At 39.6% G+C, this 24,719-nt stretch overlaps 1 protein-coding gene and 1 pseudogene across 1 annotated transcript; both read left to right on the top strand.

Moving 5' to 3' along the window:
* Positions 1–1,466: 1,466 nt before the first annotated feature.
* LOC142528402 (uncharacterized) lies at positions 1,467–13,774 on the top strand. Its single transcript, XM_075633446.1, has 6 exons — positions 1,467–1,884; positions 1,925–2,211; positions 2,554–2,608; positions 3,395–3,643; positions 11,994–12,061; positions 13,055–13,774. Exons 1-6 carry the CDS (start codon positions 1,467–1,469, stop codon positions 13,772–13,774), a joined length of 1,797 nt encoding a protein of 598 aa, XP_075489561.1.
* A 218-nt stretch (positions 13,775–13,992) lies between these two features.
* On the top strand, positions 13,993–16,954 carry LOC142528401 (uncharacterized; annotated as a pseudogene).
* Positions 16,955–24,719: the final 7,765 nt, after the last annotated feature.

Below are 24,719 nucleotides of genomic sequence, written 5' to 3'. Positions count from 1 at the left end.
ATGTTGCCAAGTTTCCTTCCTTGCTTCGATTTGCGCCACACGTGGCAGGAAATGATGAAGCGGTCGCCGATCAATTCATCAATGGTTTAAACCCTGATATTTTTACTTTGGTGAACACGGGACGACCCAATACCTTTTCTGATGCACTGAACAGAGCAAAAGGAGCAGAGGCTGGCTTGATCAGGCAGCGAGGAGCTTCCTATAGTGCTCAGAGTCAGAGACCGCCACAGCCCGCCGCAGAGTTTCCACCACCTCCTCCTCGATTTGATAGTGGAGGCAGTAGTAGTGGCAAGAAAGATTCGTTGAAAGCTAAAGGCAAGCAGTTCAAGAGAGCAGGGAGCAGTTCGTCGAGCTCCAGCGGGTCACGACAGAGAGGTCCAGGCCAGAGTACGGATTTTTCAGCTGTGTATTGTAGTTCTTGCGGAGGCCGACATGCCACAGAGCAGTGTCAAGGGAGTGATGGGCAGATGCAACATATGTAAGGCAACAGGGACATTTCGCCAAAGTCTGTCCACAGAGAGGTGCACAGAAATTCCAAGGTGCAGGGTCATCTGCATCAGTGACTCAGCCTGAGAGGCAAGCTTCGTCTGTCCATTCCTTCCAGCCCACTCATACACAGTCCCAGCCTAGAGCCAGAGGTGGCCAGACAGTGAGCCAACCTCCGAGACAACAGGCTCAGGTGTTTGCATTGACGGAGGAGCAGGCCCAAGATGCACCAGACGATGTGATTGCAGGTAACTGTCTTCTTTGTGGTTATCCTGCCTATGTATTGATAGATACAGGTGCATCACATACATTCATATCAGAACGTTTTTCATTGATACATGCATTGCCTGTCGAGTCATTGTGTGCTGTAGTGTCTATTTCTTCTCTGTTGGGAAGTGGTTTGATATCTGTGACATCAGTTAGACATTGTATACTACAGTTTGAGGGACATGATATTGATTTAGACTGTGTTGTACTTGGCTTATTTGATTTTGATTGTATTGTCGGGATTGACATGTTAACCAAGTACAGAGCTACCGTAGACTGTTTTCTTAAGATTGTCAGATTCAGACCTGAAATGACAGAAGAATGGAAATTCTACGGTAAGGGTTCCAGATCTCGGATTCCCTTAGTGTCTGCTCTGACTATGAGTAGATTGCTGCAGAAAGGAGCAGAGGGGTTCCTTATTATTCTGTAGACCTACAGAAATCGAGCCCGGCATTGGCAGATTTTCCAATAGTACGGGAGTTTGCAGATGTATTTCCAGATGAGATCCCAGGGTTACCCCCAGCCCGAGAGGTAATTTCAGTAATGATCTTATTCCAGGTACCGTTCCTATATCTCGAGCTCCGTATAGGATGGCGTCGATAGAGTTGAAAGAATTGAAAGCATAGTTAGATCTTCTAGCCAAGGGATATATCAGACCCAGTGTATCTCCTTGGGGTTCTCCAGTGCTATTCGTGCGCAAGAAAGATGGTTCCATGAGATTATGCATCGATTACCGGCAACTGAATAAAGCAACGGTGAAGAATAAATATCCATTGCCGCGTATTGATGACTTATTTTATCAGTTGCAGGGATCATCTGTCTATTCCAAGATTGATTTGCGATCGGGATATCACCAATTGAGAGTTAGAGATGTTGACGTACCGAAGACAGCATTCCGAACCAGGTATGGACATTATGAGTTTGTTGTCATGCCTTTTGGTTTAACGAATGCTCCAGCGGTGTTTATGGGATTGATGAACCGTGTCTTTCAGAGGTATTTGGATGAGTTTTTGATTGTTTTTATTGATGATATCTTGGTTTATTCTAAGAATCTGAATGAACATGCCAATCATTTGAGAATTGTGTTGCAAACGTTGAGAAATGAAAGATTATTTGCTAAACTGTCAAAGTGTGAGTTTTGGCTGAGACAGGTTGTCTTCTTTGGTCATAGTCATATCTGGAGACGTTATTTCTGTGGATCCGAGTAAAGTTGAAGCTGTGATCAGTTGGCCGAGACCGACTTCTGTGCCTGAGATACGCAGTTTCATGGGTCTGGCAGGGTACTATCGACGATTCATCAAAGATTTCTCCAGCATTGCAAAGCCGATTACCCAGTTGACACAGAAGAATGCTCCGTTTGTATGGTCTGAGGAGTGTCAGTCTAGCTTTCTAGAGTTGAAGAAGAGGCTGACCAGTGCACCTGTCTTGATGATTCCTTCAGGTACTGGTGATTTCGTTGTATATTGCGATGCATCTCACAGAGGGCTAGGATGTGTTCTTATGCAGCGAGGTCATGTGATTCCGTATGCCTCAAGAAACTGAAGCCACACGAGATTCGATACCCAATTCATGATCTTGAATTGGCAGCTATTGTTTTTGCATTGAAGATTTGGCGTCATTATCTTTATGGCGAGAAATTTGAGATCTACTCTGATTACAAGAGCCTAAAATATTTGTTTTCTCAGTCAGAATTGAACATGAGACAGCGTAGATGGCTTGATTTGTTGAAAGATTTTGATTGCGAAATCAAATACTATCCAGGGAAGTCAAATAGCAGTAGCAGATGCCTTGAGTCGAAAGGTATGTGCCCTATCCTTATCGACGATAGGTGTTTCAAATTTAGTTGAAGATTGCTGTTTGTCTGGTTTAGCATTTGACACAGATAGTAGACCATTGAAACTTGCTACGATTCAAGTTGAGCCAGATTTGATTATGAGCATCAAGGAAGCCCAAAGAACTGATCAGGATGTGCAGAAGTCGATTGATATGGTCAGATCAGGACATCAGTCTGAGTATCAGGTACATGATTTTGTTCTGTATGTGAATAACCGTATTGTAGTGCCAGATGTTCCAGAATTGAAACAACAGATTATGTCAGAAGCGCACTGTAGTCGGTTTAGTATTCATCCTGGTGGCAGGAAAATGTACAACGATTTTAAGACACAATTCTGGTGGAAACAGATGAAGTCAGATATTGCAGAATTCGTGTCTAAGTGCTTGAATTGCCAACAGGTAAAGGCCGAGAGAAAGAAGCCCGGAGGTTTACTTCAGAGTTTATCTATTCCTGAGTGGAAATGGGATCACATTTCCATGGATTTCGTGACGAAGTTACCTCGATCATCCCGGGGCTGTGATGCGATTTGGGTCATTATTGACATATTAACCAAATCAGCGTGTTTTATTCTATACAGAATGACATATCGACACGATCAGATGGCAGAGTTGTATGTCAGAGAGGTAGTCAGATTGCATGGTGTGCCGAAGTCTATCGTATCAGATCGTGATCCACGATTCACTTCACACTTTCCGCACAGTTTGAAGCAGGCTTTAAGTACGACATTGCACCTGAGTACTGCCTTTCATCCCCAGACAGATGGACAGTCAGAGCGGACTATCCAGACTTTAGAAGACATGTTGAGAGCTGTAGTGCTAGATTTCGGCACTAGTTGGCAAGATTCACTGCCACTTTGTGAATTCTCGTACAACAACAGCTATCAGACGAGCATTGAGATGGCTCCGTTTGAAGCCTTGTATGGCAAGAAGTGCAGATCTCCGTTGTACTGGGATGATATTCTTGAGGTACCAGAACTTGGGCCTGATATAATTCGTGAAATGACTGAGAAGGTAAAGATAATCCAGAAGAGAATGAAGACGGCACAGGATAGACAAGGCAAGTATGCCAATATCAGACGTAGACCGTTAGTATTTGAACAAGGAGACAGAGTGTTTTTGAAGATTTCTCCTTTCAGAGGCATTGTCAGATTTGGCAAGCGTGGAAAAGTTGTCTCCTAGATACATCGGTCCTTACGAGATTCTTGAGAAGATTGGCGATCGAGCATATCGACTGGCTCTTCCTCCTTCTTTATCTGGGATACATGACGTTTTTCATGTATCGATGTTGCGTAGATATATGCCAGATATTTCTCATATCATTCAGCCTGACGAAGCCGAGCTTGATCAGACTTTGAGTTATGTTGAGCAACCGATACAGATTCTTGATCGGAAAGAGAAGCAGCTCAGGACAAAGAATATTCCACTTGTGAAAGTCCAGTGGAGTCGTCATGGCATCGAGGAAGCGACTTGGGAGACAGAAGCAGATACGAGACAGAGATATCCCGAGCTATTTCTATGACGTGATTATTTATTCAGTTTTGATTATATTGCATCTTGTATATACTTTGATTGATTGAAGTCGATTTCGAGGACGAAATCATTTCTTAGAGGGGGAGAAATGTAAGGCCCGAGAATTGGATTATCATAATCAGACTTGTTTTGTTGATAATTAAGGGGATTGTAGACGCATTGTATCGGATCGGAAGAGACGGAAAAGTAGATGCAATTTTTGGTGTGAGATGAGCTCGGCGCATATGGCGCATATGCGCCACTAGTCCGGCGCATATGCGCGACATTTCCAGAAACATTGGCGCACATGCGCGAGTAGATACGCGCATATGCGCGACACCTCCAGAATATTTGGAGCATATGCGCGAGATGAAGCGCGCATATGCGCGAGGAGTTAAGATTGACATTGCCGAGACCAGTAGGTCTCGCGCATATACGCGAGTGATATCGCGCATAAGCGCGAGACGTGTTGATCAAAAATTAAACCATGTGTCCTTGCCATGCATATATAGTGTATGTGTCTTCCTTTCCTCATGAATTCAGCAGGCAAGAACCGAGAGCACTCCATAGAAATTCTCAAGTTTCATTCCATCTTTGAATTGTGATTACTCAAGATCTAGCCATCCAATTTTTAATTCAAGTTATATTTGTGCTCCTTGCATCAAAGGATACAAGAGGATGTAAGTTTTATTCAATTCCTAGATAGTTTGAAGTTTACATGTTGGAGAAATTCTGATATGCTTGTAGTTATGTGTTCTTGAGATCATAGACATCGTAGAAACGTAAAATGATAGCATATGACATGATTATGATTTTCAGCATGTATTGAGTTGAGATATGCAGATTTTCAGATGATAATGAGTATATTGTGCTGATTATGAATTGAGGATTATGACTTGTTGATATATGTTGAGATTTGAGTTGATCGGTATCGAGAAAGTACGTCATTATGCCGTCGAAATGTACTGAGAATGAATATTGCTACATACATGTATTGGTTGAGTTGAATGTTGATCTTGTATCTATTGAACATTGCCATTTCAGATTGATATTGACAGATTCAACATCGAGACTTCGATTACGACACAGATTGTGCAACGAAAGGTATAATTCAATGTTTGTTTGGGGAAGACACAACTCAAATGAGATTCAATTTGAGTTTCCCAACAAAATCACATACTTGTTATGTTTGTACTTTATATTGATTTATATATATGTACTGAGATAGGAGTGTCATTGGTAGATACGCCAATTTTCTAAACGTTCGGTGATATCGATGCTTCGGATCAAATTCACTCCGATTGTAGATTTCGATACAGACCAGACCAAAGTTTAGGAATAAAATGTAACGCCACCACGATTGGGAGAGTAGGTGGGAGATCTGTTACATCTTATACACACCGGGATCCATAGACTTAGATATGAGTCGAGTTAAAGAGTAAGAGTCAGATTGTTTTATCTGTATTCACTAATGTGTCATAATTACTGATTATGTGTTATGATTTGTACGAAACTGCATGACATGCATGTACACATGTTTTATACTGGGATTTATTCTCACCGGAGTTTCCGGCTGTTGTTGTGTCTGTATGTTTGCATAACAACATGTAGGGCAGGATCTGGGTCGCAACAGAGATGAGAGATGGATATAGCGTGGTGATCACGGGCATAGCAGATGTACTAGTAGTTGTACCTTTGTCATGTACTGTATTTGAATACTGGTTTGTTGAATATGTACTGGACAAGACATGTATATTATATTTGTAGAAATAAAATAAATGAAGACCTTGTGCATGTTTATATACATTTGAATTAATGTTAAAAGCGAAAATTTGACCGACATTTTCTAGCAAAGATCCAACTAATCCCAAAAAGAATCGAGTTAGAGCCCGGGTCCCCACAAAGTAGCTATGGATGTTTGCTTCTTGCAGAACCATGAGATCAGTCTGTCTCCTATAAACTAACAAGATCCTCTGGTTCTTTTACGATCTAGCTTACATCCTACATAATCTGCATCTGAATATCCAACTAAATTGAAAGAAGAGTCTTTAGCATACCATAATCCCACATTTTGTGTGCCTTTAAGTTATTTTAAAATACGTTTGCCAGCTGAAAAAAGCAATTGCTTAGGATTTGCCTGAAATCTAGCACACATACAAACAGCAAATACAATATCAGGACGACTAGCAGTAAGGTACAATATTGAACCTATTAAACCTCTGTAGAGTGTCGTCTCAACTGATATTCCCCTTTGACCATTGTCTAGCTTGACTGATGAACTCATGGGAGTACTTGTAGCTGAACATGTTTCCATGCCAAATTTCTTGAGCAATTCCTTTGTATATTTGATCTGACTAATAAAAATACCAGTTTCCAGTTGCTTTACTTGCAGACCGAGGAAAAATGTCAGTTCACCCATCATACTTATCTCGAATTTGTCCTGCATTAACTTTGTAAACTTCTAACATAATTTTGGGTTAGTTGACTCAAATATAATATCATCAACATAAATTTGCACAAGTAAAATGTGATCATTCTTAGAAAATTTGAACAAAGTCTTATCAACTGATCCAACAGTAAAATCATGATCATTTAGGAATTTTGAAAGTGTCTCATACCAAGCTCTTGGAGCTTGTTTGAGACCATACAAAGCTTTGTTCAGATAATAGACATGATCACTAAAAGAGTGATTGATAAAATCTGGTGGTTCTTCAACATAAACTTCTTCCTGCAACTGACCATTCAGAAAGGCACTTTTCACGTCCATCTGGTAGACTTTAAAATTCTCGAATGATGCATAGGCAAGGAACATTCTGATTACTTCCATTCTTGCAATTGGTGCAAATGTTTCATCGTAGTTAATTCCTTCTTCTTGCCTATATCCTTGAGCTACAAATCTTGCTTTGTTGCGTACAACTGAACCATCTTCGTTCAGTTTGTTTCTGAATACCCATTTTGTACCTATTACAGTTTTAGAGAAAGGTCTTGGAACTAAGTTTCAGACATTGTTATGGGTAAACTGATTTAGCTCTTCTTGCATAGCATTTATCCAGTTAGGATCAGCAAGAGCTTCATCACTTTTCTTCGGTTCCAGTTGTGAAACGAAAGCTGAGTGAATAAATAAATTAAGCATTTGATTTGTAGTTCTTACCGGATCATATGGATCACCTATCACTAATTCTGGAAACTTCTTCAGTTGGAAACTGAATGTTTTCTTCAGTTTCAGTTGGAGCTGTATTAGTTGGTAACTGAATATTATAAATAGGCTCCACCAACTGATTATCAGGAACAACTTCCTGTTCAACTGATTGATCTAGTACATCTGGTTCAGGTGTTTGAAGGATGTTTCGATTGATATGATTCTCTTCTTCATTATCATCCTCCAAACTGATATCTGTAAATCGATCAACTAGCTCAACTGGATCAGTTAGCACAGATTCATCAAATACAACATGTATTGATTCTTCAACATTTAAATAACTTTTATTAAAAACTCTATAAGCTTTACTAACTGAAGAATATCCAAGAAATATTCCCTCTGCAGATTTAGCATCAAAAGCTTTTAAATAATTTTTACCATTATCAAGAATAAAACATCTGCAGCCGAATATTTTGAAGTAGGAAACCACACTTTTTAGTCCATACCAGATCTCATATGGTGTTTTCAAATTATTCTTATTAATCATTGATCTTGTTCTGAGTTTCACATGCACTGTTTACTGCTTCTGCCCAAAACTTTTGAGAAATACCAGAATTAGCAAGCATTGTTCTAGCAGTTTCTTTAAAGGTCCAATTTCTTCTCTCAGCTACACCATTTTGCTGAGGAGTTCTAGATTCTGAGAGCTCATGCTTGATCCAAGTATTTTCTAAAAATTTTGAAAGATTTTGATTGATAAATGCAGTCCCTCTATCAGACTTTATTCGATCAATCCCAACTGATTTTTCATTTAATAATCTTTTGAAAGCTTAATCAGTTGTGCAGTAGTTTGGTCTTTGGATTTGAGAAAGATAACCCAAGTAAATCTTGAAAAATCATCCACAACTACTAAGGTGTATTTCATTCACCCTAAACTCATAAGTGATATTGGACCAAAAAGATCCATATGTAACAGTTCTAAGCATCGTGAGGATGATTTACAACCTCTGTTTTTGAATGAAGATCTTACTTGCTTACCAAACTGACATGCTGAACAAGTTTTATCTTTTGAGAAGTCTATTTTGGGCAAACCAGTTACAAGATCATGGTTACTCAGATATGCAATAGATTTAAAGTTTAAGTGGTTCAACCTATTATGTCACAATCAGTTTTTAGAAGATTTGGAAGCAATGAAACAAACTGGTTCATAAGGTTGATCAGACCAACTTACTTTGTAAGTATTTCCACAACGATTGCCAGTTAGAATGACCTCATCGGTTGAGTCTCTAACTGAACAAGTGTGTTTGTCGAACTAAATTGAGAAATTATTGTCGCATAACTGACTGATACTAATCAGGTTATACTTCAAATTCTCAACTAGTAAAACATCTTTGACAATAAATTTACCATGGATAATCTTACCTTTACCCACAGTTTTACCTTTGGAGTTATCTCCAAAACTTATGTTTGGTCCAGTGTATTTGATCAGTTGAGATAGCAGATTTGCATCCCCTGTCATATGCCGTGAACATTCATTGTCTAGATACCAGGTGGATTCCTTGTTTGTAGCTGTCACCTGCAATCACACACAGTATATGATCTTGGTACCTATATTCATTTGGGTCCTAAACTGATTAGTCCTTTTGGAACCCAGACTTGGATCAGTTTAACTGACATTCTAGTTACTGTGTTCCAAATAGTTTTTCTCGTCTTTTGGGTATTAAGTGTGTGGTGTGAGGAAGAAACAGTATGACTTATACCCTTCTTCAACTGACTGTTCTTTTCATACCGTTTTTGAACTGGCTTACAGTTGTAGTAATTGTAATAGTCATTCCTTGAGTGCTGATTTTTGTAACTGAATTATTTAGGTGACCAGTTTCTTGAATCAGTTGAACTCTTAGAGTTATATCCAATTCCATACCGTTTGGCTCTGTTTTTACTTTCAGTCGTTTGAACAGTTGGTTTACTTAGTTCTGAAAATTGATTTACCATAGTTGATTTTACAAAGGTAATGTACTTTCCTTTGTTTTCATTCAACCTTAGCTGTGTATCACTTATAGGATTTTCAACATGACTGTTAAAGCCTAAACCAGTTTTATCATTAACTGATTTTTGTGAATTCTGCATTTCAGTCAATGCAACTGAAGACTTGTTCCACGCTTGAATCAGTAATAATGATTTGAAATTTTAGTTTTTAACTGATATATTATAGCTTGGTTCTCAATCATTTTAGTTTTTTGCTTTACAATCTCCCTTTTTAAACTCAACACATCAACTGACTCATCAGTTTCAGTTTTGTTATCATTGGGATCATTTTGCTCCGTTCTGACTTTCTCAAATGATCGAGCAAAGTTTGTGATACTCAATTACCATGTCATGCAATGTGGTAATGAGTTCCTCACGAGTGAAATCAGTAGAGCTGAAGTCAAATACCTTGTTGACTTTAGTTCAGCATCATCTGCCATTAAGCACCTGACTTCTTCTCCAACATCACTTGAACTGATTGGGCTTTTAAGTTCTGACTCCTCACTCTTAGTTTCTGCCCACTTTGACTTACTCTCCTCAGCTAGAAGCACCTTATGTTTCTTTCTGAGAAATTTCTTGTCATCCTTGGTTCTTTTTCTGTGCTCATAGGGCTTCTTTCCCTTTTCAGTTGATCATCGACTGTCCTTCTTTGGCTTAGGACAGTCAGCAATGAAATGGCCAGTCTTACCACAGTTGTAGCAAGTATAAGGTTCTTCTTTGGATTGATTTTTCTGATATTGTTTCTGGAATTTTCCTTGATTTCTCCTCATAAACCTTCCAAACTTCTTGACAAACAATGACATTATGTCATCGCTCAGTTGATCAGCAGATTTGTCAACTGAACCAGTTGGTTCCATCTTGACAGCAGTTAAAGCAGTTGTGACATTTGATGTAGAAGGTTCCCCTTCTCTGGTTTGTAGTTCTAACTCGTATGCCTTTAGATCAACAAAAAAATCATGAAATTCAATCTTGTTAAGGTCCTTTGATTCACGCATAGCCATAGTCTTGACATCCCACTCTTTGGGAAGACTTCTGACCACCTTCAGTGCTATTTCTTTGTTAGAATACACCTTTCCAAGTGCATTCAGCTCGTTTATAATTCCACTGACCCTCTCATCATATTCGTGCATCGATTCTCCAACCTTCATCTTGATATTATCAAATTTCTGAACAGCGACTGATAGCTTGTTCTCTTTGGTTTGTTCGTTTCCTTCACAAAGCTGAATCAGTTTCTCCCATATCTTTTTAGCAGTTTTTCACATTTTGATTTTTCTAAAAGTGACTTTATCCAGCATTTTATATAAGATGTCCTTAGCCACATTGTCAAGATGGCCTTTCCTTTTATCCTCAGTAGTCCATTCTTCTATGGGCTTCTCAATGCGATGAGGTGCCCCATCAGTCATTGAAACTGCTGTATTTGACGTTAAGATTTTCATGGGACCTTCAGTAATGATGTAAAATCCAGGATTTTAGATTTTATCATGATAATATTTTGTACCAAGATTTGCGAGATTTTCGGAATTTGTGATGTGGCATTTTTTTGGAACTCAAGAATTTAAATAATATCGTGTATATTTTATTTGGAATTTGAGATATGCAGAATTTTACTGGATATAGATCTAAGATTTGATATACCTGGATAAAGATTTAAGCAAGAAGATAACCCAATCTTGGAACTAAAAATCTTGAGGATTTTATCATGGGATTTTCGAAAATAATATTGAAAGAATATTAGGGAATTTTTGAAAATCATAGATAAAGGGAAAACTTTACACGATAAATGCAGCTTGGGAAAGATTTAACTACCAGGATTTTAGGAAAATAATCAAAATCTTATTTGGGAAAAATACTACTAAATTTCGGGTTTAAGTCAGAAAATTTGTGGGATTTAAGAAATATAATTTTTATTATTTTAGGAAATAAAAAGTCTACCGAATATTGGGAATTAGACACAAAAGTTGAAATTTTGCAGGCTGGGCAAAGCATAAATTTCGAAATTTATCCTTGGGATACATACATGAATTTCGAAATTTAGGTCTAGGATAAAGAATAAAATTTAGATTTGATCACGATTTTGGATGGAGATTTGATTCAAGTTTAAACGCGCGGATGACATCTATCGAGATAGCAGGCAACCCCTATAAATAGGAGGGCCTATAAATCGAAAATTCACACCATTTTCTACTCCAGTTTTTCGAGTTTCTCTCCTAGTTTTCTTAGGATTTTCGAGAGCTTGCTCTCTCAGTGTGCGAAGAAGCGAAGCGCTGCTGCAGTCCAACCCCGAAGCTAGGGTTCGAAATTCCAGTGCAGGAATTCCCTCTATTCACGTTTTCTACGATATCTAAGCTAAGTGGGCTCGTTTTAAATGTGTAATTTCGGTGTATGCATTTTCGTATTTTCGAAATTTCGGTCGAGTACAATTCTTCTTCTACCCCTTCTGGCTACGATTTGTGCATGAGTTTTATGTTGACACTGTGAGGATTCAACTTGATATGGGAGGGAATCCCAACTATGATATGACCCTCATACGGTGGGGATATAACCGATCCGGCCTCGCCCCCTTAGAGGAATAAAAATTAGGGACTGACGTCAGTAAACCATTGAAAGTAGAAGAATCTCAGTGTCAGGTCAAGGATACGAATGTGGTATGAGTCAATTTATGCATGGTGTGTGTGTGTGTACATATTTCGAATTTTATATGCATGTTGTTGTGTACTTGAACGGCCCCCACTTGCAGAGTATTTCCCGAAATACTCACCCCTTACAACCTTCCCAGATAAATCCGAAGATAAAACAGAGGAACAGGTTGAGGAAGAAGAGTCGGATAAATTTTGGGGCTGGTGAAATTATTTAAATTTCGAGAATTTTGCTGCAAGGATTTAAGAATTTTAGTAGGTTTATTTTAATTGTAAACGCTTCCGCAATTTGTTCAATTTATTCAGTTGTAAAGACAATGGTTGTTTTTGCGAATTTATGAAATAAACTGGTTTCGGTTTATACTGTGCTACGAGGCTGGTTGTTTTTCGATTGTGTGACTGATGAACAACGCCGGTGTCAAATCCGAGTTTCGGGGCGTGACATTTAAGTGGTATCAGAGCCGCCAGGTTCAAAATCCGAGTGGAAGAATCGAGTTTCAAAAAAAAAAAAATTCGGATTTCGGCCAAACAGCACCTTACGTGCGCCGCCGAGCTTTTCCGCCGATTCCGGTAATGTGTGTTCAATCAGAGACCAGTTCCGAAATCGTCTCGACGAAACGAACAATAGCCCTCAACCAATTTCAGATTTAGTGTTCGGGTGAAGCCGTAATTTCAGATCTAAGAACTAGGGCGTGTAAACCCTAAACGCCGAATTTTGTTTTGTCCAATTACCCTACCAATACTACTCCGATTTTAAATTAATTTTACACAAACGATACACAATCCATGGGTAACGTTTCTTAACAATCAATTTTCAGATTGGATCAACCAATCGTAAACGCCCAAATTCGAGATAGTTAGCGAGTTGCGCGAATTTTCCGGCCAAATTAGGTAACTTCCGACCGATTCTGGCCGTGACATCGCCGGTTCCGAGACCCTGACTTCTTCGCCAACGCGCGCCTTTACTCCGACCGTACTCCGGCGAGTCAACCCGGCGAGTCAACTCGGCCGAATCATCGAGTCAACCCGCCAGCTTTAACCTCCTATTTTCGGAAATTTTCGAAAAATACATATAAATTTTGATACCTTGCACTATTAGTTCTTGATATTTATTTTATCCTATTTTTGATATTCTGAGCGTTTCTTTTCTTTATTGTTTCAGGAAATGGCTCGTTTCTGTGTCACCGCTCGTAAGAAAGTGACCCCGATTACTCTTAGGGAGACGACCCAGGTGGATAATCACCGACCTCGCACGCGCGCTCAGGCTCCTATACATTTAAAGGAATTGGCTATAGGACACCAGGATAGGACTATCAGGAGGCTGAGAGCTAGTAATCTTGAGAGGAGGCAACAAGTGGAAAATCTGACTACCAAACTGGAGACAGCAGAGAAAAGAATTGACGAGGTCTTCCAAATGTTTGAGCTCGTTAAAGAACATAACTGCGAACTGCGAGATTCATTACAAATAACGATGAGTCAAGCCAAGCAAGCTAAGGAGGAAGTGGATAGACGCACCATAGAACTGTCTGAAGCCCGTCAAGCCCGACTGAGGGATAAGAAAAAAATTGAAGAATCCTGGAATGTGATCATGCAATTATCTGAGAATAACCAAAGGCTATCCAAGGAGGTAGACGAGAGGAAAGCAAAGGAGAAGGAGCTCATCCAGAAGAATGAAACAAACTGCGCACACGCAAGAAATGAATTGAATGACGCGATAGGAAAGATTCTGACCCACAGGGAACAGATTGCTGAGTTGGAATCAGAAAATCATAGCCTTCCGATGCAGCTGGCAGATTTCATAGACCCAGAGATGCCTGATGACCCCGAGGAGGAAGAAGCCCCACGTGATGTGGCAGTGGGAAATGGCGAGATAGCAGATTAGAACGTTTAGTGGACCATTTCTTTTTGTAGTATTTCCGTTGTTGCTACATTTTCTTTTCTTCAGTACATTTATTTATTTAGATTGATCATGTTCATTTATTTTCCTGTTTGAGAAATCAATAAAATATTTTATTTGTTCCATTGATTTCAATTTACTTCTGCGCAATCTATTGCATGAACCTACTCGTACCAATTTTTAGAATTTGCGAATGTAGGAAAATGGCCGGCAGACCCCCAAGGCAAAACCGCAACCCGCGTTACGCTAATGCCGATCGCGAAGATCGACAGGAGAATGGACCACCGCCTGCAGTTAATCTAAGCCAAGCTGATCTTATGGCCATAGCCACCATAGTGGCCACGACACTGCAAGGGTTGGGAAACCCAAATGCCAATCAACCACCTCCACCACCACCACCGAATGGAATCAAATTTCATTATGAATCCCTCCGAAAGAACAGATGTCCGATATTCAGAGGGGACGCTGATCCCGAAGTTGGCCAGAGTTGGCTAAAGAGTTTCGAGACTCAGTTAAGGCTTTTGGAAGTTCCCGAGGCACTCAAAGTGGATGTGATTGTGCCTTTCCTGGAAGACAGAGCAGCTAAATGGTGGGAAGCAGTCTCGCCAGCCATGATCGCTGCTGGACCAATCACATGGCGAAACTTCCGAGAAATATTTCTGAAACAGTACTATCCGGCAGAGGTCAGATTGCAGAAGTTAAGTGAGTTTGAAAATCTCACTCAAGATCCAGACATGTCAGTAGTGGAGTACACGTCTCAGTTTAATGCCCTTGGATCTTATGCTCCGGCCATCATGGCGGACGAAGTTTTGAAGCTGCACCGCTTCAAGAGAGGATTAAACAGTAGAATCCAGTCAGCCTTAGCAGTTTACCAGCCCGCCAATTTTGCAGATCTTATGGGCGCAGCTATCCGAGCTGAAACCGACATCCGCCGCAGAGAGGGAGAGAATAAGAACAAGCGACCCCACGCCGGTCAGTCTTCTCAAGGCGGTCAGAAGTTCAGAAAGCCAAACCAATCAGGCGGACCTTCCTCAGGGCAAACCTCAGCGGCCAACCATTAAGAACCCAAGCCATGCCCGAAGTGCGGATTTCAGACACCCCGAGGAATGTCGAAGAGCCAGTGGTGCGTGCTTCGGATGTGGGAAATCAGGGCACAGGATCGCAGATTATCCTACAGCCGCCAATCAAGCAGCTGGGCCCAACAAGGGAACTGGGCCGAATGTGGGAGCTAACCCCAACAAACCAAAGGAGAATAAGCCTAATGCCAGGGTGTTCGCTATGAACCAAGAAGAGGCAGACGACGCCAATGAAGTCGTATCAGGTACCATCTTACTTCAAAAAGTACCTGCTTATGCATTGTTTGACTGTGGTACTACACACTCTTTTGTGTCTAAAAGGTTTGCTAAGAAAGTAGGACTTAATCCCGAATCTCTAACTGAACCTTTTCGGATAGCCACACCTACGAGTAAGACCATAGAAACTCATGAAATTCACAAGGATTGTAAGATCGGTATCGCTAATCAGACTTTCAGTGCCGACTTGATACAATTGGTTATGGTCGATTTTGACATCATTCTAGGGATGGACTGGTTAGCCAAAAACCATGCAATAGTGGACTGTAAAGGGAAAAGAGTTAAGCTCCGAACCCCAAATCAGGCAGAGATCGTGTATCATGGTAAATCCAAGGAACGAAAATCACTCCTTTCCGCTTCCCAGGCATGGAAGGCCATGAAATCCGGAGAAGACATCTACCTAGCAATGATCAACGAAGTGCAAGGAGAAGTCGAAATGAGGATAGAAGACATCCCAATAGTATGTGAGTTCCCGGATGTTTTCCTAGAAGAACTCCCAGGGACAGTTCCGGACCGCGAAGTTGAGTTCGAAATTAATCTGGTTCCTGGTGCAGCACCAATCTCTAAAGCACCTTACAGGATGGCGCCAGCGGAACTCAAGGAGCTAAAAGAGCAACTCCAAGAATTGCTGGACAAAAAGCAAATTCGACCTAGTGTGTCCCCATGGGGAGCTCCAGTACTCTTCGTAAAGAAGAAAGACGGTAGTATGAGATTGTGCATCGATTACAGAGAATTGAACAAGATCACAATCAAGAACAGGTACCCTCTACCTCGGATAGACGATCTGTTTGATCAGCTTAAAGGAGCCGCCATCTTTTCTAAATTGGATCTGAGGACTGGATACTACCATCTGAAGGTCAAGGCTGAAGATATCTCCAAAACAGCTTTTCGGACAAGACATGGGCATTATGAGTTCACAGTGATGCCTTTTGGGTTGACTAATGCGCCTGCAGCCTTTATGGACCTAATGAACAGAGTGTTCAAACCATTTCTGGACCGGTTCGTAGTGGTATTTATTGATGACATCCTCATTTATTCTCCCAACGAGGAAGAACATGAAGAGCACCTCCGCCTTGCACTACAGACACTGAGGGAGAAAGAGTTATATGCTAAGTTTAAGAAATGTGAGTTCTGGCTTAAGAGTGTATCCTTTTTAGGACATGTGATCTCGGAAGCAGGAGTATCAGTGGATCCCAAGAAAGTTGAGGCAATTACAGAGTGGCCAAAACCTAAGAACACCACAGACATCAGGAGCTTTCTTGGACTGGCAGGTTATTACAGGAAGTTCGTCGAAGGTTTTTCTTCCATAGCTATACCACTGACTAAGCTCACTCAGAAGAATTCCAAGTTCATCTGGGACGAAGGTTGCGAGAAAAGTTTTCAGACATTGAAAGAAAAACTTGCATCCACGCCAGTGCTAATCTTACCTACTGAAGATAAGGAATTCACCATCTACAGTGACGCATCTAAGGAAGGTCTGGGATGCGTACTCATGCAAGAGGGAAGAGTGATCGCCTATGCGTCAAGACAGTTGAAACCGCACGAAAAGAACTACCGTACGCATGATCTTGAGTTAGCAGCAGTTGTCTTTGCCTTAAAAATCTAGAGGCACTATCTCTATGGTGCCAAGTGCGAAATTTTCACAGATCACCAGAGTCTCAAGTACTTGTTCACCCAAAAAGAACTAAACATGAGGCAAAGGCGATGGATCGAACTATTGAAGGATTACGACTTGACTATAAGTTACCATCCAGGTAAAGCGAACAAAGTGGCCGATGCTCTGAGTCGGAAAATGGAGGCAAGATCACTCTAGCTTTACTCTCCGCCCAGCCATGTCTGTAGGAGACCGTCAAGTTAAATCAGGACCGAGACCCCGAGCTAAAGAAACTTAAGGAACAAGTCAAAAACGGGAAGTCTCAAGATCTACAAATTGATGACAAGGGAGTCGTTTGGATGAATGGACGACTGTGCGTACCGAACAACGATAACCTTCGCCAAGAAATACTATCAGAAGCACACAAGTCCAAGTTTTCAGTCCATCCAGGCAGTACAAAAATGTACAGAGACCTTAAGAGGAATTTTTGGTGGAACGGAATGAAAAGAGATGTGGCAGTATTCGTCTCTAAGTGTCAGGTTTGTCAACAGGTCAAAGTAGAGCACCAGCGACCCGGAGGATTATTGCAACCGTTGGAGATACCTGAGTGGAAGTGGGACCATATCTCCATGGACTTTGTGATAGGATTGCCAAAGTCAAGGCAAGGTCAGGACGGAATATGGGTAATTGTAGATAGACTTACAAAATCTGCACACTTCCTACCCGTCCGTATGAACTACAATCTGGACAAATTAGCTACACTGTACATGGACAATATTGTAAGACTTCATGGAGTACCAGTGAGCATCCTGTCTGACAGAGACCCAAGGTTCGTCTCGCGCTTTTGGAAGAGCTTTCAAGAGGCCATGGGAACGAAAGTAACCCTAAGTACGGCCTATCATCCTCAAACCGATGGACAAACGGAGAGAACCATCCAAACTTTGGAAGATATGCTGCGAGCATGCACTCTTGAATTCAGTAGCAATTGGAGCACTCATCTACCTTTAATTGAGTTTGCTTACAACAACAGCTATCACAGCAGCATTGAAATGGCCCCATACGAAGCTCTTTATGGAAGGAAATGTCGATCACCACTTTATTGGGATGAAGTGGGAGAAAAAGCAGTAGTAGGACCCGAGCTCGTACAGATAACAGTAGACAAGGTTACAGTAGTCCGAGAGAAACTCAAGGCAGCTCAAGACCGACAAAAGAGTTGGGCAGATCTGAAAAGAAGGCCAGTGGAATTCAACGTTGGCGAGAAGGCCAACGTGAAAGTGTCGCCTATGAAAGGAGTTGTCCGATTCAGTAAAGCCGGGAAGCTAAACCCCCGTTATGTAGGACCCTTTGAAATTTTGGAAAAAGTAGGCACACTGGCATACAGATTGGCGCTGCCGCCAAACATGTCTAGAATTCGTAATGTTTTCCACGTGTCCCAACTACGGAAATACATCTCGGATCCAAGCCACGTGTTGGAAGTAGAACCGCTCATAATCGAAAGTAACTTGGGAAAAGAGCTGAAGTACGAAGAAGTTCCCATTAGAGTCGTGGACACCAAGAACCAAGCACTGAGACGACGAATCATTCCCTACGTCAAGGTACAATGCTCGAACCACAACGAAAGAGAAGCCACGTGGGAGCTAGAAGAAAGGATGAGAAACCAGTACCCGTACCTCTTCGGAGACCAAGCCAACCCAAGTTTCGAGGACGAAACTTCCCATCAGGAGGGAGGGATATAAAATCCAGGATTTTAGATTTTATCATGATAATATTTTGTACCAAGATTTGCGAGATTTTCGGAATTTGTGATGTGGCATTTTTTGGAACGCAAGAATTTAAATAATATCGTGTATATTTTTTTCGGAATTTGAGATATGCAGAATTTTATCGGATATAGATCTAAGATTTGATATACCTGGATAAAGATTTAAGCAAGAAGATAACCCAATCTTGGAACTAAAAATCTTGAGGATTTTATCATGGGATTTTCGAAAATAATATTGAAAGAATATTAGGGAATTTTCGAAAATCATAGATAAAGTGAAAAGTTTACACGATAAATGCAGCTTGGAAAAGATTCAACTACCAGGATTTTAGGAAAATAATCAAAATCTTATTTGGGAAAAATACTACTAAATTTCGGGTTTAAGTCAGCAAATTTGTGGGATTTAAGAAATATAATTTTTATTATTTTAGGAAATAAAAAGTCTACCGAATATTGGGAATTAGACACAAAAGTTGAAATTTTGCAGGCTGGGCAAAGCATAAATTTCGAAATTTATCCTTGGGATACATACATGAATTTCGAAATTTAGGTCTAGGATAAAGAATAAAATTTAGATTTGATCACGATTTTGGATGGAGATTTGATTCAAGTTTAAACGCGCGGATGACATCTATCGAGATAGCAGCCAACCCCTATAAATAGGAGGGCCTATAACTCGAAAATTCACACCATTTTCTACTCCAGTTTTTCGAGTTTCTCTCCTAGTTTTCTTAGGATTTTCGAGAGCTTGCTCTCTCAGTGTGCGAAGAAGCGAAGCGCTGCTGCAGTCCAACCCCGAAGCTAGGGTTCGAAATTCCACTACAGGAATTCCCTCTATTCACGTTTTCTACGATATCTAAGGTAAGTGGGCTTGTTTTAAATGTGTAATTTCGGTGTATGCATTTTCGTATTTTCGAAATTTCGGTCGAGTACAATTCTTCTTCTACCCCTTCTGGCTACGATTTGTGCATGAGTTTTATGTTGACACTGTGAGGATTCAACTTGATATGGGAGGGAATCCCAACTATGATATGACCCTCATACGGTGGGGATATAACCGATCCGGCCTCGCCCCCTTAGAGGAATAAAAATTAGGGACTGACGTCAGTAAACCATTGAAAGTAGAGGAATCTCAGTGTCAGGTCAAGGATACGAATGTGGTATGAGTCAATTTATGCATGGTGTGTGTGTGTGTACGTATTTCGAATTTTATATGCATGTTGTTGTGTACTCGAACGGCCCCCACTTGCTGAGTATTTCCCAAAATACTCACCCCTTACAACCTTCCCAGATAAATCCGAAGATAAAACAGAGGAACAGGTTGAGGAAGAAGAGTCGGATAAATTTTGGGGCTGGTGAAATTATTTAAATTTCGAGAATTTTGCTGCAAGGATTTAAGAATTTTAGTAGGTTTATTTTAATTGTAAACGCTTCCGCAATTTGTTCAATTTATTCAGTTGTAAAGACAATGGTTGTTTTTGCGAATTTATGAAATAAACTGGTTTCGGTTTATACTGTGCTACGAGGCTGGTTGTTTTTCGATTGTGTGACTGATGAACAACGCCGGTGTCAAATCCCGAGTTTCGGGGCGTGACAAATGACATACCACATGTCGTCGTCTTGTGCGGCTAAATGAGTTTGCATTCTGATTTTCCAATCATCGAAATCTTCTCTGGAAGACATTGGTATTTTATTGAATGAAATCATGGTGATCAGTTTGTGGATAAGAATATTCTGGGACAAGATTCAACCTAGCTCTGATACCACTTGATAGGATCAATTAACTGTTGCAGGAGTTTAGAAGGGGGGGTTGAATAAACACTCACGATTTTCACAATCTTTTCGAATGTTGGGTCAGTTTAGTGACAAACTGAAACTCGGAATCTTGTCAGTCGATATCAATCTGTTAACAATAAAGTGCGGAAATAAACTGACTGACAGATAGAATGAAAACTGAAATGAGAATACACGAGATTTTATGGATGTTCGGAGATTTCAATCACTCCTACGTCACCCCTTCTATCACAAGGATTGGATATCCACTAAAAGACTACAAACACTTGTACAGACCCACTTCAGTTTGGACTTAACAATGCCAAAACTGAAACTCTTTGTTTACAATATGTTTCACCGTACTCAACTGGACTTAACACAGCTGATCTCTTTTGAGATCGAATTTACAACAAGATGATTTGTGCTAGTAAGCTCGAAAAGTAGTCTAGAATGCTACGAATAAATCTGATAAGTGTGAGCTTCTAATTCTTTTGAATGAGATTTTCAACATAGTAACAGCAAGATTGATAGAATAGTGAATCGTTGATTGTTCGGGGATACTTTTTCAATTGCCCTTCTCTAATATTTATAGGCTTATCTTCAACGGTAATATTCAATGTAATTTGAATCTTTATATCTGTTGCTTTCCATGTCAATATCTTTCTGACATTCGTACACTGCAGCTTTGCGGTGTTCCCACAATTTGTTGCAGTCTTCTTTGTACTGTTGTCGGTTGAATGTCCTCTTCGTTAACTGATGACGTGTACAGCTAAAGGATCAGCTGATAAGCAATGGCTTATAAGCTCACAACTGAATGTAGCAACTGATCAGTCAGTTGTCTGCGTAGGTTCAGTTCAACAGGTTTTAGTTGCCTTTGTTAATATGCGCTTTAAACTTCAGTTAAAGGCAACTGTCAGTTGAGTATTTTTTCAGTTACTTTCAAACTTCTTGATCAGGTAATCCAATCGATTTAAGCATTTGGTTTGTCAAACAACCGAAATTTAGTTTCCAACTATATGTGTGTGTGTGTGTGTTTGTGTGTGAAGATATAAGATATATATATATATATATATATAGATATAAAAATGTGTATATTAATATATAATGCATTATCAATAGTTGATTAATACATGATATAATTACATGATAATTTAATTAATGAAAATTAAGAGTCCTAAAACACTAAGATTAGGAGTGCTAATAATGTAAGACTTGTGTATTTTAATAAATATGTTATCAAATATTGATAACATAATACAAAAAACACAAAACACACAACAAAAAGGAGAACCTATCCTCCGTCTCAGTAGAACTTTCGGCAAACCTGTGAGGTCCAAAAATTAGGACGACGTAATTCAACTGCATGCAAATCTAGGGAATATGAAAAATGGCCAATTAATTGATTTTAATTGCTTAATTGGTTACATGACATGTTTATATGATGTTTTAGTAGTTTTCTACTTACATGCATTCAAATGTGATTTTTAAGGGTCATTCGCAGTTGCAATCGAGGAACGGAGTCCGAGAGCTGAAAAATGAAAAATGTTTTATTAAATATTTGTTTTTAATTATTTAAATATGAACGATGCATTTTCATATTTTTGAAAATAAGGAGTTTGAGGTGATTTTATACGCCGGGACGTAATTTTTATCAGTGTTGGTTTTCAACAAAAATACGAACTTGTGGACAACCCGGCTAATAAATTCACAAATTTATTTAAGCAAAATAATTTTTAATATTCAAATTAAGCACTAATGGGCCTAATTACCCTCCTTAGTTGGCCTAAGCCTTGTTAGTGATTTAATTAGTATATAATATTAAATCCTACCATCAAACCCTCATTGTTACACGCCCACTTTTCAGATTTCTTCTCTCCCCAAAACTCCTCCAATCACACGACACACACACCTTATTCTAAGGGAAATTCGAAGCTTTCAAGGAATTTCTAGCCAAGGTTGTCGTCCCAATTCTTCGTAATCGTCAACAAGAATTCGTGCGTTAAATACGCAAAGGCACGCATATTTCTTTCCTTCAACATCTATCACACCATATTAATCATCTAAAATTTTTTTGAAGGAAAAACATGGCACACAAGTTGAATGTTCGTAACTTCATGTATATGTGGTCTAAACTTGTGTTTTTGATTTCAAAAATCATGTTTTGTATGTGTTAAGGGGCTGCCATGATATAGGTTATGATCAAGCACTATTTTACCTGAGTTTAGAGCCCTAGAATATCACCAAAACGTTTCACAAGCATGAAACACGCAAGCTGGAACTGAAACTTGGCAAGGGTGGATCATAGGGCTTGGTTTTCATTAAGTTGTTGGTTGGCTTGGTCTTGGCTTTGGACAGGGCTCGGCCATGGTCGGGGTGAGTCAAGGGTAGGGTCCTAGCCATGCTAGGACCCGAGTTAAGATGGCTGGGAGGAGTCCTAGCTTGAGAGCCGAGGAATCGTGCGCAGGGTTCAGGGCTTGCGCGGGGAAGAGGGCTCAATCTGGGGACTTCGGGCTAGGCTAGGGTGACTCTTTGGGGTCCTAGGTGAGTGCTTGAGAGGCTAGTTTTGGGGCTGGGCACGCTGGTCAGGTCCTAGGGGCGAATCAAACGTCCTATGTCTACTAGGAGCCTCGGTCGAGTGCATGTGCTGGTTGTGTGCTTTCGGTTTCGAGCTAGGGGGCTGGTCCGTGTGTTCCATGGGCCCAGGAGGGTTTCGTAAGGGGTTGGTTATGGTCTGGTCCAGCATGGCTTGAGGGTGGCTCGAGGAAATCGGGACATGTCTCGGGGTGAACTTTTATGGGTCAAGCTAGGGTTTTTAATGATCAAATTAATTAAAAACACGGCTCACGGGGGTCGTGTCGTGGTTCACAAGGGCTAAAATAATATAAAAAGTCTAAGTTTTAAATTTAAGAATTTTATATTAAAGTTTGAAATTATTCAGGATTAAAACGCCTTAAAAATGTATAATTAAATATTAATTAAAAATTCTAATATTTAAGCTAAATAAAATTATGGGAATTTAATTTAAGCTTAAATAATTATTCGGGACATGTTAGAGTCAATGAAATTAAGAAAAAGTCAAAACCGAGAAATTTTATGTCTGGGGGTAAAATGGTCATTTTACACCTGGAAAATTAGTAAACGTCATGGCAGTGTCCTGAATGTTGTTTTATATGTTATTATGATTATGTAAAATGTTTATGAATTTTTATATGTTGAATTATGATTTTTAAAATGTTCATGGAATTCGTATGGTTAATATTGGACATTTAAAAAATATGTTGCATGCTTGGTTTAAAGAAAAAATGTTATTATATCCATGTTTTTTATTAAGTAATAGAAATACGAAATGTTGAAGGACGTGAAGGGATTGTGGCTAATACAATGATATGTTGGAGATATCGTGAGGGTTATGGTCCCAGTGGGCAATTAGAGCCCGACGAACGTATTTCCTTGGATACGGATACGAATACGTTAATATGTTAATACGAGGCTGAGGCCCATTTGATCAGTGAGAGTGTTTTTGGTGTCTCGTCGCCCAGTACTGTGGTTTTATAGATGGATCCATCGCCCAATACGAATACGAATACGAGTCACAATCACGATCAGAATTCAACAAACACGAATATGAATATGAATATGAATATGTTGATATGAAAATGTTTATGAAAATGATTATGTTTAAAGTTTATGCCTTATTATGAAAATGTTATTTTAAGTACAAGTACTTTTCACTGTTGTATGTGTTTTTTATTACGTATTATTTGTTATCAAGAATATGATGTGTTGAGTCTTTAGACTCACTAGATGTGATTGATGCAGGTGATATTAATAATTATGATATGGGATGTCTTGATGGTTGATTTAACTGGACTGGAAGTGCACATGACCCGAGGACCAGCGCTTCAATTTTCCGCATTTACGTTTATGATTATGTTAAAGATTTTAAGACTATTTATTTATGCTTTTTGAGATATTTTTGAGAGGTTTAGTATGGGCTACACTTTTCAAATTTATTGCTTTTTAGGTTGGTTAATACGTTTAACGGTTTTATGTTTTGACTATTTCCTTGGATTTTCAAATACTAGTTTGTTGTTTTATTTTTAAAAACTGGTTACAAAATATTTTATATTTTTTGTAAGGGTTCGGCCGAAATCATGAGAGGTTAAAAAAAATTTCTAGTACTTTTTAAGCAAAACGAATAAGCAGACGTTTCAGTTGGTATCAAAGCAAAGGTCGTGTAAAGGGTTGTGCCACAATCAGCTCCGGAAAGCTCAGTCATCAAGCCTCAAATTGTAAGTTTACATGCTTTATATGATTTAATATGATGTTACATGCATTACGACATGAATAATATGTTTATGTTACATTTTTACTAGCTTTTTGAGTATATATGATTTGCATGCTTAAATTGCTAAATGAATTAGGATATGTCACATGATTAGAAAACTT

Source organism: Primulina tabacum, chromosome 16, assembly GCF_025594145.1.
Source record: "Primulina tabacum isolate GXHZ01 chromosome 16, ASM2559414v2, whole genome shotgun sequence".
Lineage (NCBI taxonomy): Eukaryota > Viridiplantae > Streptophyta > Magnoliopsida > Lamiales > Gesneriaceae > Primulina > Primulina tabacum.
The sequence above is the reverse complement of the archived record's forward strand: the minus strand, read 5'-3'. Positions and strand labels throughout refer to the sequence as shown.